The sequence below is a fragment of the Oratosquilla oratoria genome, chromosome 1 (assembly GCF_046742065.1).
Source record: "Oratosquilla oratoria isolate Oo_2021 chromosome 1, ASM4674206v1, whole genome shotgun sequence".
Taxonomy (NCBI): domain Eukaryota; kingdom Metazoa; phylum Arthropoda; class Malacostraca; order Stomatopoda; family Squillidae; genus Oratosquilla; species Oratosquilla oratoria.
In genome coordinates, this window is record NC_134777.1 from 86432427 (window position 1) to 86457729 (window position 25303).

Genomic DNA, 25303 nt, shown 5'->3' on the forward strand with positions numbered 1-25303 from the left:
AGGGCACCTCACACACTAACCTCTAGTCCTTAGGGCACGTCTCACACCAACCTGCTCCTGGTCGTGTGCACTGGGGTTTTCTTCCGGGAAATGCTGAGTGTGGTGAATTTTGTGGTGCTCTCAGTCACTTTGTTTAGTCGGGTTGTTTCGCCCTATATAAATTTGTTCTTGGTTCATAATTGGTACAAACATGATATGTTGTATACATAATATATCCAGGGGGAAAGGGTTGAACAGTATTGTGTTCCCGTGTGTTAATCCGGGTTGGTGATTGATGGTATCTATTGTGTGTGTTCGTGTGTGTGTGTGTGTGCTTGCTTCCGGGCGCCCGGCTAAACTGCTGATTCAAGTGGCGTCAATTTGACGATCAGAACGGATGTCAATGTGCCGCGATGTCTGGGTGCATGGTGCATGGGAATGGTGATGGTGTATGTGGTGTATACACCAGATGTCTGTGTTGGGTAATTGTTTCTTACTGGGTCCGTCTATTTGAAATGGGAAAAGGAAATTAATGAATAAAAGGTATTTCAAAAGCTAAAAGTCTGATTTCATGTAAGTAAAAAATATTATATATACACCATAGAGAACATTACTCTGGTCAAATAACAGTAGGACTAGCACCACCAGTCTTTACATTCCATATAGTTAATTTAATAAGTAAAATATTTTAAGTCAAATTGAAGGTTCGTGGTATTACAAATAGACCATAATTGATTAACAATTCTTTCAGCTGTTCAATAGAATCAATAGCGTGTGAATAGCGATGTCAGACTATACTCAAACGTCACAGTTTTTGAAGTGCGGACGATTTTTTCCAAAGTTGAAAAATAGCGTTTTTGTTGCCTGAATGCAAATATGGCAAAAATATTCTATGGTAATTATCGACATTGCGTTTTTATATACTCTGCCTGGATTTATGAAAAATATATCCTGTCGTGCACTCTGACCTTTTTTTTTTTAAGAGGACCATAGTGGAAATAACTGTCAAGTGATTTAATGTGCCATCCTTGCAATTCTATTCAAAGTTTTGTGTGTAACGGATTGCATAATAAATAAACAGGAGAATACTTGGCGGTAAACTTAGTTATTGTTTTCGTTAGCCGCCAGCTAAAAAAAAGTCATCAGCAAAACATTCCCTGTGTGACGGACACGCAAGTTTGTTATCAAAGCAAGTACCAAACACGAGTAGCTCGCTAGCGAGATTTTTTTTCGTGTACCACCACCGTTAGTAAAGCCAAATGAAAGAAGATTCTATATGTTGGAACATTTCTCAATTAATGCTAATTCAACTATTTTTCTCCTGAAACCGCTGTGGGACTTGAACACTAATCTGGCCCTACCCCAGTTGAAAGAATGATTCTTATTTTTGACATGAAGAAATACGACCGAATTATCTTGGACTTGGCCATACCTAATTGACCTTAAATGTTCTGCCAATCTAGTGATTTGGTGCACTTGGGTCAAACTGGTTTTAGGTGAAAAATAGTTGAATCAACATTAATTGAGGGATGTGAATGTGACAAATGTCTCAACATTAATATTTCTAAAGGGCAGTGGACTCTTGACATTATTTCTTGTGCAGCAGTGAGTAGGCTTGCACAAAGCTTATAACCCCCCCTCACCTCACCCTCCTCCGCCACACCATTTTACCCTGCGTCTGAGTAATGCCATCAGTCCACGTTCCCTCTCTTTTCTATGTTTCTGTTGCTTATAAGAATAAGACTAAGTCCTCTTTGTCCTCTGTCTTATGTACTTTCCTGAAGTGAGCTACAGTTGATAGCCGAAATATAGAATCTTCTTTCATTCGAAGTTTATTTTCTCCGACTGTGGGTTTCTTGTGATATATATATATATATATATATAATATATATATATATATGGAAGGTGGAAGAGTAAGAAACAGGTCTAGGGTCAAGTGTCACTCTTCCACCTTCCTTGAACCTGTCACAATGTATATAGGGGTCTCACTAATTGCCGAACAAACCGAGAAAAGCCGAACAAAACAACAAAACCCAAACAAGGACGGGTTTTGCTCAAATGCACACTTCTATATATATATGGTTGCATTATTTGAACTATTTTCTTTAAAATGTGTGATTTCCATGTAATATGATCAAAGAGAACTTACCTTTTTATCCTCTGCAATTTTGACCCCAGCTACGATTCGTCCAGCCCGCCGTCTATGGATCAAACTACACTCTTTTAAGTTTCTTACTGTTGTGTTATTAGTGCAATAGACTGCATATAGTTGAATTATTTAAACTTTTTTTTAAATGTGTGATTTTCATGTAATTTAACACAACAGTAAGAAACTTAAGAGTGTAGTTTGATCCATACCACCAGTGATCATAGACGGCGGGCTGGACGAATCGTAGCTGTGTTCGGTATTTTTGCAGAGGATAAAAACGTAAGTTCTCTTTGATCATATTACATGGAAATCACACATTTTAAAGAAAATAGTTCAAATAATGTAATCATATATATATAGAAGTATGCATTTGAGCAAAACCCGTCCTTGTTTGGGTTTTGTTGTTTTGTTCGGCTTTTCTCGGTTTTGTTCGGTTTGTTCGGCAATTAGTGAGACCGTATATATATATATTGGGGGGGGGGTTGATTTCCAACAACATATTGGAAACTAATCTATTGTATATTTGACAAAGAAAATTGGATAAGATTTCGTCAGCAACTTTTCCCCCTTCATCAAGAATGTCAAAAATCAATCAAATGATTATCTTATAGTGTGATTCATATGAATCTGATATTGAATTCCACAGAAGATCAAATCTTGTAGTTATTTTAAACTAAACTGAGCCAACCCAATGTTGTTTGCAACATGTATTGCATTTTTTTTTTTTTTCAAGAAATATTGCTAGAAGAACAAACTTTCATTTTATACAGTTCTGCTTATTAACAATGTACCAAGTTGAACTCATGACAAAACCCTAATCTGCATAGCAGACAAAATACTGATAGAGAAATTGGGTGGGAGGGAGTAACCTAACCTAATGTAACCTACAGATTGGGGTTTTGTCAGTTGAGGTATTGTCAGTTCACCCCAAATTCTGTTTTTTTTGTTGTTTTTTTTCTCCTAACATTAATTTTGCAAGCAATGGACCAGGTTGCTACACATTTGATATATTGAATGAGGAAATCAAAGAAGGAGGGGTATTTTTTTTTAGAAGTGCACAACTATGAAATATAGCATTAGAAAATTACTTACTTTTGTATATTTATTCTCAACTCCCATTCCCTCTTTCTGATGTTCTGGTAGTCACACCTTATATCATCATTATGGTAATTAATTGTACTCTATAAAACTCACTATTTGTATGTCTTGAGTGTAACAATCACTGAATAGGACAGGTACATTTTACTTTATCTCTCAGGGAAGTAAATTAAATAACCTTGGGGCAGGTGTTCTGAAGGCCCTAAATCCCATTTGAAGATTATATCTAAGTTCAAACAGCATAAAAGGTTCATCATTATTTCTAAGTGATACTATTGATCCAGGTTGATGATCTTCCAGTATTTGTCTTAAGTAATCTGGTTTTCCATACCTAATTGTCTAGTATACCATAACACAAAGTTTAAATATAATTCTGGCTTTAATAGAAAGTCAGTGAAGCTCTATCAGTACAGGTATTGTTCTATCATGTCTTGCCATGCCTTTTATCAGTCTAGCAGCCATGTTCATGATATACTGTAATTTCCTTAGCTTGTAGTTTGGCAATCCATAGTATAATGAATTACAGTAGTCTAGTCTACTAATAACATGATTATATATAAGTTTTCTCAATGAAGACTCATCAATATATTTATTTACAAATGCAATATTTCTCAGATTATAGCCTGCCATCCTAACAATTTTGTCTATTTGTTCTTTCATGACTAGATTTCAATCTATCAACGCTCCTAAATCCTTCATTGATTTATTTACAGCAATCTCATTTTTCTTGACAGAAATCAATAATGGAAAACATTGCTAAAAGCTATGCACAAACTAACAAAGTAATGTCGAGTCCTTTAGACGCCATCTTTGTTTTGATAACTTTGGAGGTCAAAGACAATGACCCTGATGACCCCTAGAATTACAGGTACTGCATTACAAAATGCAGGTTAGGTTAGGTAGGTAGGTTAGAATAGATGAATTCATTTTACTTTAATTTCTTCAACATCTACATCTATTAAAACAAAGATGGCATCTCAAGCAAAGTATTTATCTACCTAGTTGTATTTTGCGGGAAAGGGAGCTACGCTCTTGGTGTCCCGCCTTTGTATCTCGCAGTGTCTAGTTTGCTCTTAAACTCATGAATGGTTTTGCGTACATTCTTTCATTGTCCAGTTTGTTCCAAGTGTCTATCACTCTATGTGGAAAACTGTATTTCTTCAGATCTCTTCTATAGCTATGTTTTTTTGTTTGTTTTTTCTTTCTTTCCGTGTCCTCTTGTGCTTCTCTTGTCCCAGTTTATCAAGTTCTCTCTATCGAGTATTTCTGTGCCCTTCATGAGGTGACCTACTGACCATCTACAAGATGGTCAGTAGGTCACCTCTCTCTCTTCTTTGCTCCAGAGTCGGTAACTCCAGTTTAGCCAATCTCTCCTCATATGACAAGTTTGCAAGTGCAGGTGTCATTTTTGTTGATGCTCTCTGGATTCTTTCTATTCTCTTTATATTCTTTTTGATACTGGGTGACCACAATGTCGCTGCATATTCTAGTCTAGGCCTTATCAGTGTGACTAATATTTTTTTAATAATTTCTTCGTCCAAATATGTAAATGCCACTTTTATTGATCTTAGCAAATTATAGGATTCACCGACAATTTTGTTTGTCTGTTTATCATAGGACAAGTCGTTTGAGATAATTACACCCAAATCTTTTTCGGATCTCTCCTTTACCTCCTTGGTTCCAATTTTATATTGTCCTGATATTCTATTTTTACTTTTTCCAAATTCCACTTGTTGATATTGAAGTCCACTTCCCATTTCTGACTCCAGTTCCATATTTTATTCAGGTCTTCCTGCAGTGATTTGCAATCCTTTTCAATTTTTACTTTCATTAACAGTTTGGCGTCATCTGCAAAGAAGCTCATGTGACATTTCACATCATCATCTATGTCATTCACATAAATAACAAACATTATTGGAGCTGGTACAGATCCTTGCAGTACTCCACTGATCACCTCTTTCCAATCTGAATATTTTTCTCTGAGTACTACTCTCATCTTTTTACCAATGAGGAAGTCCTCCATCCATTTAAGTAGGTTCCCTTGTATCCCTCCTATATGTTCCATTTTTTTTTTAATAATTTTTTATGTGGTACTTTGTCAAAAGCTTTTTGTAAGTCCAGGAAAGCACAATCAGCCCATCCATTCCTCTCTTGCACTATATCTATTAGTCTTGAGTAAAAACATATTAAGTTTGTGGTACATGATCTTCCTTGTCTGAACCCAAATTGTCTCGGGTTTATTATATTATTTTCTTCCAGGTGTTTTACCCATCTATTCTTGATAATTTTCTCACAAATTTTGGCTATAGTACTTGTCAGTGAGACCGGTCTATAGTTAGTTTGTTCTTCCTTGTTTCCTGGCTGTTCAACTTATACATGGATGGGGCGGTGCGAGAGGTAAATGCAAGGGTAGTGGGCAAGGGTTTGGAGATGGTTAAAGAAAATGGAGAAAAGTGGGAGGTGAGCCAGCTGTTGTTTGCAGACGACACTGTGCTTGTGGCAGGATCGGAGGAGGGATTGAGGAAGTTGGTGGCAGAGTTTGGGAGAGTGTGTGATAGAAGAAATCTAAAGATAAATGTGGGTAAAAGTAAGGTGATGAGATGTACAAGGGGTGAAAGTGGCAGTAGACTGGAAGTGAGCATTAAGGGAGAGCGACTGGAGGAAGTAGATAGTTTTAGATACTTGGGTGCAAATGTGGCAGGAAAAGGTGGAGTGAAGGTGGAGGTAGAATGTAGATTGAGAGAAGCGAGTAAATGCCTTGAAGGAGTGATTGTGCCAACATCACTGTATGGAGCAGAAACATAGAACATAAGAGAAGAAGAGAGAAGGAGTTTGAATGTGTTTGAGATGAGGTGTCTTAGAAGTATGATGGGGGTTACTAGGTTAGATAGAGTGAGAAATGAGGAGGTGAGGAGGAGAACAGGGGTGGAAAAGGAGCTGGGAGATAGGGTTGATGAAAGAGTATTAGGATGGTTTGGACACATGTAAAGAATGACTAGTAAAAGAGGTGTGGAGGGAGTGAACAAGAGGGGACGTCCTAGGATGAGGTGGATGGATGGGGTGAAGGGGGCTTTGGGGAAGAGGGGAATGTCTTTAGAGGAAGGATGGGAGAGGACAGAAGACAGGGGTGAATGGAGAATGGTTGTATATGGATGATGTTGTGATTGCATGAGGTGGAATGGGGGGTGAGGTAGTATGTGTGAGCAAAATTTGATGCAGCCCGAAGGGATTTCTCCCCGTCCTCTCCTTTTATGCAATGGGGGGACGGAGAGGGGGGGTCGCTGATTTAATGAAGCGGCCTTGCTGTGGATGTGCTGTGTCTTGCGACACTACCGTATTTTCCGGCGTATAGTGCGCGACTTTTTTCCGTTGGAAGGGCCTAAAAATGGGGGGGTGCGCGTTATCCGGTGGTGCGCATTATCTACGACCTACGATAAAAATGCTGCGGCTGTGTGTGTAATTTTTTTCACAACAACGTGACGATGTTGGCCGTCACAAAGTCGGGACGGCACACTTCTCCGTGACGTTCCGTGAGAACAAGAAGAACAGCCATGGTGACATGAATGAATACGCCAGCATGGGCTACCGTATATAAATATTTGGTATAGGTAGGTATCTATCGAATCTTATTTTTCATGTTTAAATAGGCCTAAACACAATGAAACATGATCAATATTCATGATATTTGCCCATGTTCACAGCATTCTAGTTTGAATTTTTATGTTTGCTTTGTTGCTTCACTTTAGGTAAGGTACAAATTCCGTTGCGGCCGTTCATAAACTCGTGTCAAACACCTGACTACAACACCCTCTTTCGGGAGTTATATTAACTAAATGTCACCTCGATGAGACTGTCCTATTTCACCACTGTCATTGCAGGTTCAAAGCTAAAACGAAACAGTCTGTAGTTTGTTTCAGTATAAAAAATGGTAAAGACGAATTATTTCCTCAAGATATGTAATGAACATTTTCTGTAAAAATCCCAAAATTTTCCTGTATATTTTACTTTCAATAAACTTTTTTTTAGATCACATTTCCTATAAACTATTTATGCTACAAAGTAATAAGGGACCAAAGCACAACATGAGTCATATACCGGTACATGTAGTTCCGACTTTTTCTTAGTTGTGTCCTGATTGATGCCTAAACTGACACTTAATTTAGTGACAAATCAACAGATTTCCCAGCGGTGGCTCTAGCCAATGAAAAATACTTCTCCATGTAACCTCGTTCACATGATACTAAATAATTAATCGCCGTTATTTCATTGGTTTATTTTTACTAACATTAATTATCGTAGTCTATGCAAATATTTGGGATCTGTAAAACAGCACTGGTACCAACATCATGAACGTTGGCCGTTTTAGCTCACCCGTAATATGCTAGATCAGGGCCGAGATTGACAGTTCTATTGCCAATCTAGCCTACGCTAAACACCCTCTTGGGAGAGTTTGTTAAACTAAACGTCACTTCAGTAAAGACACTTATGAACCGAAACATAGTTTGTTGCTGCATGGCGATAAAAACTTGTACACGGTGATAAAAACTTGTAAGATGAATTATTCCCTCAGGATAGTAAATTAAAAATTTCTGTAAAAATCCGAAATTTTTCATGTACATTTTGTATTCAATAAACTTTTCATGGCTCAAATTTCCCACAAAACAATGGACCAACGCAAGCAGGAGTCGCATACATGCAGTTCACGAGCTTTAGCCACCAGTGACTTTTTCTTGCATGCACGTTATATGTCGGTGCGCGCTATCTGTGTACTGAGATAATGAAGTGCATGGGTGCGCATTATAACCCGATATGCATTTTAAGCCGGAAAATACGGTACTTCTGACCCAGGGCAGTGGACAAGGTGCAGGGATGACCCATCATCCAGGAGGTGCTCAGATAAGAGGGAGGGTGGAGGGGTGTGGAGTGTATTCAGGGATGGAATGGGTGGAAATGATTTTATGCCTTTCCCTTTTTGGCTACCTCCCTTGTAAGGGTATATGTATGTAGAATGTTAGCATTTTTCCAGTCTTGGTATATTTCCATCTTTTAGGCTACCTCCCTTGTAAGGGTATATGTATGTAGAATGTTAGCATTTTTCCAGTCTTTTGGTATATTTCCATCTTCAAGTGAGCAACTTATTATGTTATGTATTTTGTCTGTTAGTTCTTCTTTGCATTCTCTTAGAATCCAATTTGTAATTCCGTCCAGGCCATGCAATTTCCTGACATCAAGGTTTGATAAATGTTCCATTATTTCTTTTTGTGTTATTATTATCTCACTCCTAGGGGGAGATGGCACTTCATTTCCTTTATCCCAATATTGTGCCTTCTCTCTAGTGAAAACAGACTTGAAGTGATTATTTATGACTTCGGCCATTTCTAGATCTTCTGTGTATTCTATATTTCCTTGGCATAGTTTTACCATTTCCTGTTTATATTTAGGTTTACCATTCACATATCTATAGAATAGCTTAGGTCGCTCTTTGCATTTTTCTTATATATTTTTCATATATATGTATTTACCTTGTTGTATTTACCTAGTTGTATTTTACGGGAAGGGGAGCTATGCTCGTGGTGTCCCGTCTTCATATCTCATTTTATCTAAACTATTTTTAAATTCATGTATTGTTTTTGCACACACTACTTTCTCATCTAACTTGTTCCAACTGTCTATTACTCTGTGAGGAAAGCTGTTTCTTTTTTTCAGATCTCTTCTATAGCTGTCTTTCTTGATTTTCTTTCCGTGTCCTCTTGTATTTCTGTCATCCCATTTTATCAGATCCTCTCTATCAATAATTTCTATGCCTTTCATGATTCTGTAAATAGCTATCAAATCTCCTCTCTCTCTTCTTTGCTCTAGTGTCTGTAGCTCAAGTTTTGCTAGTCTCTCTTCATATGATAGTTTTGAGAGTGTTGGTGCCAATTTTGTAATTGCTATATGTGTTCTTTCAAGTTTTGTTATACATTTTTTTGTACTTGGTGACCACATCATTGCTGCATATTCCAATCTTGGTCTTATCAGAGTGATTAGTATTTTCTTCACCATTTCTTCATCCAGGTATGTAAATGCCACTTTGATTGTTCTTATTAAAATATAAGTTTCACCAAAAATCTTATTTATTTGTTTCTCAGGTGACATATTCATAACAATGACTCCCAGGTCCTTCTCATTTTCTACTTTTTTTATTCCTTCTCCCAATTTATATGATCCTGTTATTCTGTTTTTGCTTTTTCCAAATTCCATTATACTACACTTTTTAGTATTGAACTCCATCTCCCACTTCTTACTCCATTCTCATACTTTATTTAGATCACTCTGTAGTGATTCACAATCTTCTTCCGTGTTCACTTTTTTTTAATAGTTTTGCATCATCTGCAAAGAAGCTCATATAACTTTCAATTTCTTCATCCATATCATTAATATATATATAGCAAACATTATTGGGGCCAGAACTGTTCCTTGTGGAACACCACTTATTACTTCATCCCAATTTTTTGAGTGTTTGTCTCTTATCACTACTCTCATTTTTCTTTCTTGCAAAAAGTCTTCCATCCATTTAAGCAGTTTGCCCTGTATTCCTCCTTCCGTTTCTAATTTCTGAAGCAACTTCTTATGTGGTACTTTGTCAAAAGCTTTTTATAGGTCTAGAAATGCACAATCAGCCCATCCATCTCTTTCTTGTATTATATCTATTAGCCTTGAATAGAAACATATTAAATTGGTGACGCATGATCGTCCTTGTCTGAATCCAAATTGTCTTGGATTTAGCACATTGTTTTTTCTAAATATTTTACCCATCTACTTTTGACAATTCTTTCACAAATTTTTGCTATTGTACTTGTTAGACTGGTCTATAGTTGGTAGGGTCTTCTTTATTTCCCCCTTTATATATAGGTACTATATTTGCTTTCTTCCAATCTTCTGGAACTTTTCCTTCTTTCAAGGAACTGTTTATTATACTATGTATTTTGTCTGCCAGTTCATTCCTGCATTCTTTCAAAATCCAGTTTGCTATTTCATCTGGTCCATGTGATTTTCTGACATCAAGATTACTCAAGTGTTTCATTATTTCATTCTTTGTTACTTCTATTTTTTTCATAGGGGGGACTTTCTCTTTCCATTCGATCTCTTCAGGTTGTATGTTCTCCCTTGTAAACACTGATTTAAAATGCTTGTTCATATTTTCCGCCATTTCTATTTCCTCTGTGTATTCAACTCCTTGTCTTAATTTCTCCAAATCTTGTTTGTTTTTCAGTTTGTTGTTTACAAATCTGTAAAATAATTTTGGTTGATCTTTACATTTTTCTATGACATCTTTTTCATATTTTCTCTTTTCCTCTCTGCACACTTGTACATACTCATTTCTATAACAAGTATATATTTTCCATTTTTCAGGTATTTTGTATTTCTTCCATTTGGTCCAAGCTTTGTCTCTTTTGTCTTTTAACTCTACAACTTTTGCTGTACCAGCACTTTTATATTCTTTTTCTTGTTTTTGTCTTGGGACATAATTTTCCACTCCTTTTTTTATAAATTTTTGTCAAAATATTCCATTTCTCTCCCACTGTTGTCTCTTCTTTGTATATTTCTTCCCAGTTTTCTTTTTGAAAGAATTCTCTTATTTTATCGAAGTTTGTTTTTTCATACATCATTCTTCCTTTTCTATATTGTTCATTTCTTTTCATGTATTTTTCCTTATTTAGTTCCAGTTCAATCAATATGTGGTCACTTTTACTTATTGGTGTTTTATATTCAATCTTTTCCACTATTCTAGGTTCAGATGTAATTATTAGGTCTAGTCTCGATGGTTCTTCATTTCTTTACCTAGTGTTCTCCTGTATCCACTGTGTCATTGTATGTTCAATAATCATCTCGAGTAGAACATTTCCCCATGAGTCGTCTCCACCCTTTACTGTCATCTCTTCCCAGCAGACTTCTTTGCAATTAACCCCTTCCATACGGTGCCGCACACGTAGGCGTCATGAGGAGCAAATGGATTCACGACGCTGCCATATCGGCGTCTTGATTATATTGTAGTCACCCCTGTGTTTTTACATTCTCTCAAATGTGCCCTGAATCCCATTCTCTGTGGTTTTCAAAATTCGCGGGTGAAAGAGAGAACGATCGATATAAGCGGTGACTATATTTTATGATGCGATTATTATTACGACACGTCGTACGGCTGGCATTGGCTGCTGCCCGCGAGATTTAAGTTCCGTACTGAAGTGGTTAAAGTCGCCCATCATAACTATTCTTCCTCCATCTTCCATTATCTTATTTAATGTTATCTTTGTGTCTTCTAACATACTTTTATGTTCACTCTCTTCCCACGAGGCTGTTTTTGGAGGCACATAATTTATCACGAACTTTCTGCTCTTCTTATCTCTGTCTTCCACTTTGATCATAATCATCTCTACTCTATTCTTTCCATATGTGACACACCTCACGTTTATATCCTTCGTAGTCAGGAACATAACTCCACCCCCTTGTTTTGTCTCTCTGTTTCTAATCCAATAATTATATGCATCATTGCCTACACTGTTGGGTGGTAGTGGACCTTTTAATTTCGTTTCTACAATTCCCATTATGTCTGGTTCTTTTTCCTTCAGATAATCATTCAGCTCATTCAGTCCTGTTATTAATCCATCTATATTTGTGTAAGACACTTTTAGTTTTCTGCCACTTCCATTGTATTCTCTGTTTCTCTTTTGTTTTTCTCTAGTATGTCGTATTTCCTTATTTTCATATTCACTACTCTCCAATAGAATTTCTCTTGTTCTGACTGTTCTGTTCTCGTTTTTTTCCTTAGCTTCATGTCTTTTCTTTTTTTCCTCCTCTCTTTCCTCTTTATTCATTTCCCTTTTTATCCATACCTTTTTATATTGTTCACTTGTTGCTAGTTTCCCTGTTTTTGCTAAGATATTCTCTGCCGTCATTTGTGACCTGAATTTAATCTTAATTGGTCTGGACTTATCTGTACTATACTTCCCAAGCCTAAACATCTCTTCAATTTGTTTCATGATTTCAGGTTCATCTTCCTGAACTAATTCTAGTAAACTGCTTACTTTTTCTTTTTCCTCATTCATTCTTGTGGTTCTATTTAGGTCATATTTCTCTTCCATTCCTAATATAATTATACATTTCTTTTCATATGCTAAGTCCCTTACTATATTCTCCTTCTGTCTCATCACTTTAATAACTGAGTCTTCAGTTTGTTCTTTCATTTGCTGTTTAATTATGTCAGTAAATGTAACTCTACTGTTTTCTTGGATTTTTTTCCAACCCTGTGCTTCTTTTGCTATGGCCTCTTTATTGTCTTTATTATTCCTCTTTAATTTCTCATTCTCCTCTTTTACTTCTTTTAACTGCCTTTTTAAATCTCTCTAGTTAAGTTTTTGTTCACCTGCTCAAGTTCTTCCAGTTTTTCAACTCTTTGCGCAATCTTTGCTACGTTACCGCTCTTCTCCCAATGTTCGGTCATTTGTTCAAGTTTTTCCTCTAGTCTTGCCATTCGGGGGAGGTTGGTATCCTCCCCCCCCTCATTAAATCCCTGGAAATTATTTTCTTCACCTTTCATTGTGCTGCTCATATCTATATTTCTAATCTTAATGCTTTTACTGATATTTTCGATTTCCCTAGTGTTGTCAGCTGATCTTTTGTTTACATTTTTCCTGCTGTCAGAGGGAGCCCGTTCGTCTCCCTCCTCATTTTCTTCCATTTCCCTCAGTAATCCCTCCCCTTCTCCCCTTTCATTACCTTTTTTACTACATGTGAATTCTCCTTCCCTACAAATACAATAAGGTACTTCCTCGTAGTTGAGATCCACAAAAAATGCGTTTTTTTCCGGAGTTCCAATCCACTCCGTGAATCTGACAAAAGTGTGTGTGTGTGTGGGTCTATGTATGTTAACATATATATATATATATATATATATATATATATATATTTCTAAACAGAAATGTAGTAGCACATTTGTAATTGGCACACAGGAAACCCACAATCTGAGAAAATAAACTTCGAATAAAGAAGATTCCTATATTTCGGCTATCAACTGTAGCCCTCTTTCCTGAAGAGGGCTAAAGTTGATAGCCGAAATATAGGACTACTATCACACAGGACGTGCGCACCCAGATCCCTGGGTCCGCTAGCGGAGGCCATTGCTTTCTTTGTAACCTAACATTTTATATTGGACAAATATATCAAAGCTAGAAACCTAACATTGTATATAGGACAAATATATCAACTATTGACTTATTCAATGCAGTATAAGTTAATATAAACTTTTATAGTGAAATAAGAAATTATATATATATATATATATATATATATATATTGAGACATTCTGACAGGTTGATGTAAGCGGAATAGGAAACACAGGAGTCCTAGTCTTGAGTTTATTCCTGACTAGTTTCGCAGGTATGCTTTTTCAAAGGAATATGTGTACAAACGGGCTGTGGGCATTATATACATGGGGTGGACCTCACCACCTCTCCGAGTTACCATAGTTGGTGACGAATGTGAACATCACATTATGGCTAACGTAACAATGAAGAATTTTTTTTACAATTAAATATGATAACACTAATAACAAAGAAATTATTAATAGAGAATGTAACAATAGTAATGATAACAATGAAGATAAATATTTAAATAATAATATTAACAATAATAACAATAATAATAATAAAGATAATGAAAGTAATAATAATGATGGTAATAATAAAAATGTAATAAAATTATAAATATGATGATAGTAATAAATAAATAATAGTTATAATAACAATGATAATAATAATAGTGTTGAAAATAAAAAGTAACAAATAGTATTAAAAGAAGTTGGGGCAAGGTAGCATGGAGGAACTTCCTTTCACTCTGAAGTTCCTCCATGCTACCTTGCCCCAACTTCTTTTAATACTATTTGTTACTTTTTATTTTCAACACTATTATTATTATCATTGTTATTATAACTATTATTTATTTATTATTACTATCATCATATTTATAATTTTATCATTACATTTTTATTATTACCATCATTATTATTATTACTTTCATTATCTTTATTATTATTATTGTTATTATTATTGTTACTATTATTATTTATTTAATTTTTTGTTTTTATTATCATTGTTATCACTATTAGTCATAATTACTAAATAATTTTTATTTCTTGGTTATTAGTATTATAATGATAATTTTTATTATTTTTATATTTATTTTTATTATTATTATTATTACTTATTTTAGTTATTATTTTCACTATTATTATTATTATTACTTCTACTGTATTGCTATTATCATTTTTGTTATTATTGTTAATATTATTATTTAAATATTTATCTTCATTGTTATCATTACTATTGTTACATTCTCTATTAATAATTTCTTTGTTATTAGTTTTATCATATTTAATTGTAAAAAAATTCTTCATTGTTACGTTAGCCATAATGTGATGTTCACATTCGTCACCAACTATGGTAACTCGGAGAGGTGGTGAGGTCCACCCATGTATATAATGCCCACAGCCCGTTTGTACACATATTCCTTTGAAAAAGCATACCTGCGAAACTAGTCAGGAATAAACTCAAGACTAAGACTCCTGTGTTTCCTATTCCGCTTACATATATATATATATATATATATATCAAGGACTACTATTACACAGGACGTGCGCACCCAGATCCCTGGGTCCGCTAGCGGAGGCCATTGCTTTCTTTGTAACCTAACATTTTATATTGGACAAATATATCAAAACTAGAAACCTAACATTGTATATAGGACAAATATATCAACTATTGACTTATTCAATGCAGTATAAGTTAATATAAACTTTTATAGTGAAATAAGAAACTATTTTTAAGGCACTGTTATGCGTTGAAATGCCAATTTTAGCCGGACTTAACAGGTATTATTGTATGAGGTTAGTGGACACACCAGTGTTGGCGATTTTTTTTTTTTTTTTTTTTTCCCATTTTTTTTATCTTAATTTTTTTTATTATTATTTAAATCAAATTTATTTGATTTAAATAGATTTTTTTTTATAGATTTTGAATATTGTGGGATTGCTATCTGATATGCGATCTGATTGCTAAAGGACATTTTTAGCATATCAATATAAGGAGCAGTGTTATATAGACTTGCCACAAGTATACAAGGAACAGTATAAGCCGTATGTGAGGACGGTATGCTCAGGTTCACTCGATTCCTCCAAGAGTTTTCTCATCTTGGTGACATTTGCTGCATTGTCTGTCAGAACACTTCCAATGTGACAACCAAAATCTTGTTCACCCTTCTTGATCGAATTTTGTACAAGTTGTAGAAGATATTCAGCAGTGTAAGGTTTCCCTGATGTGTCTATTGTGTCAAATAAATATGACCAGTGGATGTTGTTAGCGACACATATTATGGGCTCATTATGGATGTTAGACCACCCATCAGTTGAAAGACATACAGTTTCATTATTCAGGTCATCTGCACACTTTTTATATTCCTTTTCATACACAAGATCCAAGTACTTATCAGCAATACCTTTTCTGGATAGAGGAATATAACCTGGCCTCAGGTTCTGAACCACCTTGAGAAACTGAGGATGCTGAACAAGACGAAATGGTGAATTTGTAGCAAATATAATTCTTACAGCTTTGTCGAGATTTTCCTTTTGAGAGGCTGAAGTTTTTATGATAAATCTGTCCAGAGATGATGACTTTCTTTTAGATGAAAATGATTTAGCAGAAGTGGCGCCTGTGGAGGATTCTGATAGTGATCTTTTTAATGGTGGAGTCAGGTTTGCAGATAATTCAAGTGGAGCCGATGATGAAGGGAATGAAGCTGTTGATACAGATTCTGAAATGGAAACAGAAAATTTTAGCATATTGCATAATTCATAAATGAATAAATAAATGAATGAATACTGTGTGATTTAGGCTACTTTTGAGTACAGTAGTTATTTTTTTAGATAATCATATTCACACAAGTCACTAAATTATTTGGAAATAATTAACAGGATATGAAATAGGTGGGCTTGGAATTCAACCCACACAGGATTCAGTCCACTTTTAAATTCACTAAAAATAATGGGTTAGTTGGGTTAGGTTAGGCTAAATCCCTTTGGGCTGAATCCCATGTGGGCTGAATTCCAATGGAACCTATGAAATATATTACACAATGTTGAATTAAATGAATAACAATCATCTAGGCCCCAAAGTTGAGTGGATACAGTATATTATAGTGATATAGTTATTACCCAAATTTAGAAGTAATGAAGTTGAAGTATCATCTCTCTAGGCCTTCCCATTTTTATTGCACATGCTCTCCATTGTTCACCAAATTTATATAGTTGCGTATGAAAAGGGAGAAATGCACACAATATAAGTAAAGTTATTTACCTGGGTCATCAATTTCTTCTTCTGTATGCTGTGGCTGACCTTGGCATTTATCTCTGTGAGATTTTAATCTTAACACAATGCCCTGTAGTTCCTGGCTGCAGTCTTTGCATTTAGCTCGGTACCCTTTGCCAGAAGTTGTTTGTAGTTTTTCAAAATAATTCCAGACAGGATAATTTTTTCTGCCTGAAGGAACCACTTTGCCAGGTCCAGAAGACATCCTTCTTGGTTGATTCCAAAGAAGCAACTGACTCAGTGAGAAGCTGCTTACCTAGAACAAGTTTCAACAAGAATCTTGTTGAAACTTGTTGTGGGCTGCACAGTGATATATACATGTAGGCTTATACCATTCCTTGTATACTTGTGGCAAGTCTAAATAACACTGCTACTTATATTGATATGCTAAAAATGTCCTTTAGCAATCAGATCGCATATCCGATAGCAATCCCACAATATTTTAGATCTATAAAAAAATCTATTTAAATCAAATAAATCTGATTTAAATAAAAAAAAATCAATTTTTTATATTAAAAAAACAAAAAAAAAAAAATCGCCAACCCTGGTGTCCACTAACCTCATACAATACCTGTTATATTTGTCCAATATAAAATGTCAGGTTACAAAGAAAGCAATGGCCTCCACTAGCGGACCCAGGGATCTGGGTGCACACGTCCTGTGTAATAGTAGTCCTTCATATATATATATATATATATATATATATATATATATATATATATATATATGTATGTATGTATAATTTCTATTTACATTAGGGATATGACTTTTTTCTGATTTAAAAGCCTGTAGTGGCAAACTCACAAAAATGCCTTTTTGTCAAATTGTGAAAAAAATTCCGCACCTAAGGAGATTTTGTATTAGGCTGAAGCATAGAAAAAATTCTGCCATTTACATATATACATTAGAAAGAGGTGATCAGTGGAGTACTGCAAGGATCTGTACCAGCTCCAATAATGTTTGCTATTTATGTGAATGGCATGGATGATGATATGAAATGTTACATGAGCTTCTTTGCTGACGACACCAAGCTGTTAATGAAAGTAAAAACTGAAAAGGATTGTGAATCATTGCAGGAAGACCTGAATAAAATATGGAACTGGAGTCAGAAATGGGAGGTGGACTTCAATATTAAGAAGTGTAGCATAATGGAGTTTGGAAAAAGCAAAAACAGAATATCAGGACAATATAAAATTGGAACCAAGGGGGTAAAGAAGGAGAGATCCGAAAAAGATTTGGGTGTAATTATCTCAAACAACTTGTCCTATGACAAACAGATAAACAAAATTGTTGGAGGATCCTACAACTTGCTAAGATCAATAAAAGTGGCATTTACATATTTGGACGAAGAAATTATTAAAAAAATATTAGTCACACTGATAAGGCCTAGACTAGAATATGCGGCAACATTGTGGTCACCCAGTACCAAAAAGAATATAAAGAAAATAGAAAGAATCCAGAGAGCAGCAACAAAAATGCCACCTGCACTCGCAAACTTATCATATGAGGAGAGATTGGCTAAACTAGATTTACCGACTCTAGAGCAAAGAAGAGAAAGAGGTGACCTACTGACCATCTATAGAATCATGAAAGGCACAGAAATACTTGATAGAGAGGACTTGTTAAACTGGGACAGGAGAAGTACAAGAGGACATGGAAAGAAAATAAAAAAACATAGCTACAGAAGAGATCTGAAGAAAAACAGTTTTCCACATAGAGTGGTAGACACTTGGAACAAACTGGACAAGGAAATAGTGTGTGCAAAAACCATTCATGAGTTTAAAAGCAAACTAGACACTGCGAGATACAAAGGCAGGACACCATGAGGGTAGCTCCCCTTCCCGCAAAATACAACTAGGTAGGTAAAATACATATAACAAAGGCTTTTCCCCTTTACAGGGGAGGTAGCCAAAAAACAAAGGCATAAAAACTACTCCCACCCATTCCATCCCTATCACACTCCACTCCCTTCCATCCTCTTCCCTCCCTCTTATCTTGGCACCTCCTGGATGACGGGTCATCCCTGCATCTTGTCCACTCCCCTGGGTCAAGATGCATTATTTGCAAATGAATATAACCAGTAAACTTTAAAAATGCTTTTAAGTTTGTGAGTTACTATTTATGAACTTGCTGTTGAGATATTTGTCAGTTTTGCAAGTGCTGTGAAGCTCTTCGATCAGCTTCACAGCCTGCTCAGCCACTATATTTGAGCAAGGCACATCAAACACTGATCGTTCCTTTATCCAGTGGGTGGAAAAACATTTTAAAGCCATAGGGTACTTCAATTTAGAGATAACATGCAGCTCATTGTTGCTTCTAAATAGTGTTATTTGAGAACCATGCCTTCACCCATGTAGCTCTGATGAAGTCACAAGTAGCTTTCAGCTGATCTCTCCATTTCAGGAGAAAAAAAAGCAATCGGTCAAAAAATTGCCTGTGAATTCCACCTAGCACTATGAAGGGAGGGCAGCTTCTGCCATTTCATATGAGGCCATTTTCCCTCCATGTATTTACCTAGTTGTATTATACTGGAAGGGAAGCTATACACATGGTCACCCGTCTTTGTATCTCGTAACATCTATTTTGTTCGTAAATTCTTGTATGGTGTTTGCAGACACTATTATTTCATCCAACTTGTTCCAGACATCCACCACTCTCTGTGGATTTTTTTTTTTTTTTTTCTCGGATATCTTCTATAGCAACCCTTTTTGAGTTTTTCATGTCCCTTTGTTTTTCCTCTATTCTACTTTAACCCCTTCCATACGGTGCCGCATAAGTAGGCGTCATGGGGAGCGAGTGTATTCGCGAGGCTGCCATATCGGCGTCTTGATTATATTTATTGTAGTCGCCCCTCCATAATGACATTCTTTCTAATTCTTTTGTAATCGCATTTTCTATGGTTATCAAAATTCACGGGTGAAGAGAGAACGATCGATATAAGCGGTGACTATATTTTATGATGCGAGTATTATTACGACACGTCGTACGGCTGGCATTGGCTGCTGCCACCGAGATCTAAGTCCATGACGCCTACGTGTGCGGCACCGTATGGAAGGGGTTAATAAGTCCTCTCTGTCAAGGACTTCCATGCCTTTCATGATTCTGTGAATGGTAGTACTTATATGCTTCACAGAGTTAAACAAAAAAGAAAAAAAAGAAAATGAAGTCATCTCTCCATCCAGGGTTTTCTTGTGTTGGCATCATTTCTATACCAGAATAGCTTTTTTTGTAAGTTCTCATAGCCTTTCAAAACATCATCAATGAAATAATAGTTGATGCTGGGTGACTGTGATTTTGTTAAAAAAAAGAAAGAAAAAAAAAAGCAATCCATCAAGTGCCATACAACCAAGTCAAGAATATGATGTTGGTATCCAATAAACTGAGGCACTTCTAATCCCTTTTGTCCGAACTGTCTCTGATGTCTAACAACAATGCCACTTTGGTAACCAGTATTGACTGCTGGTGTCAGAAATAATCTTTTTGATGCTTCCATGCATTGTATTCATCTAGCAGGGCTTGCAGTGGGATAATGATATCCTCAGCTGATCTACTTTCACAAGCCAAAATGCCGAGGTGAAGAGTTCATGCAGAATTCTTTACACAGACCACTTGATATTCTTTATCGTCAATTCTTTTCCCATCAAAATGCAAGCAAAATTCCTCTTCATTAATTTCTTTCAGCTGGTTCTTGACTCTTTCTATATCCTTGATCACTTGACACTAAATTCCCATTTGTGATGGTGTGGGTACATCTATTCCTTCTTAAGCCAAGTTTTGAAAAAACATTTGATGCTTTTCTTGTTGACAAGGACACTTTTGATACCAGCTTGGCAGCAAATTTTGTTGTGTGATACTTTTGTTTCATGAGAGGAAACTGTTCTGCAACATCGGAACCAGTGCTGTTATTTTCTTCTTCACTACTACTACTCAACTTTTGCAGTTGAGTTATTGATGGTTCCAATGAATTTCTTGGCCATTTTGAAGGGTGGATCATTGACACAGGAACCACTTTTTCAGTCATGTATCCCACTCGGCCTCTTGATTCTGTTTGTTTTCCAGATGAGTCATGTATATTTTTAGGTAACTATCAGAAATACTTCAACTTTATATCTATTATAAGTGTGGAAAAATGCTGAAAATCTGTACTTGCCAGTGAAGCTCTAAACAAGCTTTGCTTGCAATGGAATCCCAGTAGAACTGCCCTGACCTGAACGATGGTAACATCTTTACCCTGCAGACATTTTTCTGTCTCATTCTGTCAAATAGAATTGGGCATTAAATAATATTAACTCTTGAAATGTCTGTCAATTGCCCAGAATTGTAGGAGAAATAGCTATGGCTAAAATGATTTTGAATAAGATTTTCAGAGTTATTATGGAATGAACAGATAAATATTCAAGGAATTTCTAACTGATTTGATAATTTATATTTCTCAGAAAGATTCATTTGATTTAATAACTGTCAAATTCAAATTGTCAAAAAAAAAAAAAATCAGGCTGCTTCAAGAGCCACATAGGGCACATGTATTGTCATAAGGGCCACACACTTCAAATAATTGAATGAAATTAACTTGTTCACTTAAATTCAGTATGTAATGGTGGTGACAGCTCATAAATCTACCACTGATATGACAGTATTACAGAGCTAAACTAATCTTTGTGCAAACTACAGATGTACCTCTGAAGGGAGTAGGAGTGCTGCAAGTTTGACGTATCTTGCTTGTTTGTTCGTGGAGGGTTAGTGCTTCAGCCATCAGCAACTATTTTGTGCTGAACTTCATAACTGTCTCAATACAAGGTTGTATGGAATGCATCCTGTACAGATCCTAGTAAGGACAGAGCTGTGAAAGACAATGAGGGGGTTTGCTGAAAGTAGTGTTGGCAGTGCTGCTGAAATTTATGAAGATTTACTGAAAATTACTTGCCTGTTGTTTGATTCTATTGGTTCATCCCCTAATCTGTCATTGAAATCTCCCAACATTGATATTCCTCTCAAACTTTCCAAATACTCATTTAAATCTGTCCAAAAAGCCTTCACTTTCTCTACATTCTTTACACTACCAGATCCATATGCACTTACTAAAACCCACATCTCCCATCCTAGTTACACCACCCATAACCTTGAAGATACTTCCCTCCATTCCACCACATGCTTTCTTATCTTGTCACTAGCAGAGCTACCCCTTCTCTCCCTTGCACCCTCCTCCCTCCCAACACTCCCCACCATAACACCAAGCTCAAAATTCACTTCCCTTTCAACTTAGCTTAATACTAACACATCCATCTTCCATCTCACAGACATATTACCTATCTCTTCTCTTTTATTCTATCTCTACCATAACCATGCACATTAAATGACCCAAATTTTATGGTTCTGGTTGGAAATCTCCTCCCAGGTCCTCTTATGCCTTGACTTTTGATAGGATAATTATATAGAGCAGAATATCTAGTCCCGTCACACCGTCCCATTTGTCACTTTTTATGACTCATGGGAATCATGGTAGTAGAATTCTTTCCTCTACTACAGGGGACACAGGAAAAAGAAAAAATATGTTGGAAGACATGGTACAGAATAGTTTAAAGGGAACAGTATAATGGATAGTCATAGAATAAAAGTAGTATCATTCTTCCAGGAGTAGAAATTTTCCTCTAACATAGACAAATTGATGTGTGGTTCTAAGTCCATAGGGGTGCCCTAAAGCAGTTCCTAAAGCATAAGCTGCATGCTACTGTGCAATTAATACTGGACAATAATATGCACTCAATACCCCAGTATGGGGAGGAATTTCATCATGTACCAAACTTAAACAACTTTGATATTACTAAACTGAAAATCAGTCAATCAATCTGTTGTCCTTGGTCTGTCTTGCAGAAGACCTGTGGCCTTCAGGTAACCAGCAATAGCCTCCATGCAGGACCATAAGTCACATAGAGAAAATGTGTTGTATTGTTGTCTAGGGGTTGTCAGTGTTGGGCATTGCATTATGAGGTCATTTGTGCAGTTGCTTTTTTTTTATATATCTTTCTATCTGCGGGGCTTATGTCTGAGATTTGTTGTTAGCGTATTGAGTTTGGCAGTCTTTATGAAGAGCTAGTTTAGAAATCAAAATGTGTATGTATTTCTCTGTGAATGTTTTGTGCTGTAGAGGAGGTAGGCTGATATAGATGTTTGAGTGGTATGCAGTTTTTTTTTTTGCAGTCTGTTGGTGATACTTGTGAAATGTAATGTGAAAGGTGTGTGGTGTTTAATGTTATAGCATTGAATTATGTTCCTGTCATTTTCATGTATTCTATGGGAAGGATTTTGGTTTCAGTACATAGGTGTCCAATATGGGTGGTTTTGGTGCATTCTGTTATTACTCTCAAGACTACTGTCTGTAAAGTTTGTAAATTGTTTGGGTTTGTCTTGCTGATTGATGGGAACCATGGTGTGGAGGAGTTGAGGGTGATTATGAATTGTTTGTAGGTGTTTATTAGAGTTTCTTTCTGTTATTCAAAGTCAGCACTAGTTATGGATTTTAGTGGATTTGTTTTCTTATTGATTTTTGTCATCATGTCTTGATATTTATGTTGAAAGTCATATGAGTATCAAATGTGAGGCCTAGAATTATAAGGTTCTATTCGAGTGGAGGGACTTCAGCATTTGATTTAACTATAAAGTGTTTTTCTTTTATTCATGGTGGTCTAGTATTTACCTAGTTGTAATATACGGGAGGGGAGCTATGCTCGTGGTGATCCGTCTTTGTATCTCTCCGCATCAAGTTTTATCTTAAAATCTTGTATAGTGTTTGCACATACTGTTTTATTGTCTAATTTGTTCCATGCATTTATCACTCTGTGTGAGAAACTGTTCCTTTTCAAGTTTTTTCTATAACTATCTTTTTTCAAATTTTTTCCGTGTCTCGTTTTACCGTTGTCCCACACTAACAGGTCATTCCTGTCTAAAACTTCCATTCCTTTAATTATTCTATAGATAGTCAGCAAATCTCCTCTTTCTCTTCTTTGTTTCAGAGTTGGTAGATTCAATTTGGATAGTCTTTGCTCATATGTTAGTTCGGCGAGAGTCAGTGCTAGTTTGGTTGTCGCACTTTGTAATCTTTCTAGTTTCTTAACCTCTTCACTCCGGGGCACATCGCACGTCTGGCAACATTAGCTGCCCAATGTGCGATGTTGCGTCATAATAATCGCATTATAAAAAATAAAGTCAGTGCTCAATCATTCGTTCTCTTTCACCCGTGTATTTTGATAACCATAGAAAATTGATGAAGCCAGTTTAGAGAGAATGGAAATTACATAGGTACGACTACAATAAATATAATCAAGATGCCGACGTCGGCATCATCGAGTACCCACTTGCTCCTCATGCTGCCTATGTAGGCATCACCGTATGGAAGTGGTTAATATTCTTTTTGGTACTGGGTGTCCAAAGTGATGCTGCATACTCAAGTTTTGGTCTTATTAGTGTAGTTAGTATTTTCTTTATAATTTCTTCATCCATATAAGCAAATGCCTCTTTAATTGACCTCAGTAAGTTGTAGGTTTCTCCGAATATTTTATTTATATGCTTATCTGGTTTCATATCCTTTCCAATCATCACTCCAAGATCTTTTTCAGTTTGCTTTTTTTATTTTTTCTTCCCCAATTCTGTAATCTTTTGATATTCTGTTTTTACTCTTTCCAAATTCCATTATACTGCATTTCTTTATATTAAATTTTACTTCCCACTTTTGAGTCCAATTCCATATCGTGTCCAGATCTTGTTGCAATGAGTTGCAGTCCTCTTCCGTTTTTACCTTCTTAAGTAATTTTGCATCATCTGCAAAGAAATTCATATAGCACTCCATGCCTTCATTCATGTCATTAATGTATACGGCGAACATGATCGGGGCCAGTACTGATCCTTGCGGGACACCGCTTTTTACTTCTTCCCAGTTGGAGAATTTTTCTCTAATTACAACTCTCATTTTCCTCCCAATCAGGAAGTCTTTCATCCATTCCAATAATTTTCCTCTGATGCCACCTTTTGACTCTATCTTATTTATTAGTTTCCTATGAGGTACCTTATCGAATGCCTTTTGCAGGTCCAGAAAAGCACAGTCCGCCCATCCATCTCTTTCTTGTATTATGTCTACTAATCTTGAGTAAAAGCAGATCAGATTTGTTGTACATGATCTCCCTTGTCTGAATCCAAATTTATTTGGGTTCAGTATAGATTTTTCTTCCAGGTATTTAACCCATCTGTTTTTGACAACTCTTTCACAAATTTTTGCTATTGTGCTTGTTAGTGAGACCGGTCTGTAGTTAGATGGATCTTCCTTATCACCTCCCTTATAAATTGGTACAATGTTTGCCTTTTTCCAGTCCAATGGTACTTTTCCTTCTTTAAGTGAGAATTTAATTATATTATATATTTTGTCAGTTAATTCTTCCATACATTCTTTCAGTATCCAGTTTGCAGTTCCGTCCGGACCATGTGATTTTCTGACATCAAGGGTTTTAATTTGGTCACTGATTTCTTTTTGTGTTACATTTATTTCTTTCATTGCTGGGGATTATTCTCTCTATCTACAGTGTTGATTTCTATGGTAAAGTTTCCATTTTGTCATTCTTGAGCCATTGTCCAAGTTTGGTAAAGTAGGCTTGGGTGTTCTTTACAGCTATATTCTATTTTCTGTGTGGTG

The 25303-nt window shown here is 35.9% G+C and overlaps 1 protein-coding gene across 6 annotated transcripts in view; it reads left to right on the plus strand.

The window, feature by feature from the left end:
* Window positions 1-740: 740 nt before the first annotated feature.
* The window catches only part of LOC143019932 (E2F-associated phosphoprotein-like), a 204844-nt gene continuing 180281 nt past the window's right edge, over window positions 741-25303 (plus strand). Inside the window, exon 1 of one of the 6 annotated variants that reach the window (XM_076176313.1) lies at window positions 741-874. Coding sequence is in view for 2 of the 6 variants with exons in the window: in XM_076176047.1 (XP_076032162.1) it covers window positions 1426-1475 (50 nt within the window). In the remaining 4 variants the exon portion in view is untranslated. Of the gene's footprint in view, window positions 875-946; window positions 1225-1342; window positions 1476-25303 lie in introns of those variants that run through there. The other 5 variants (XM_076176357.1, XM_076176261.1, XM_076176212.1 and 2 more) reach the window with 5 other exon arrangements.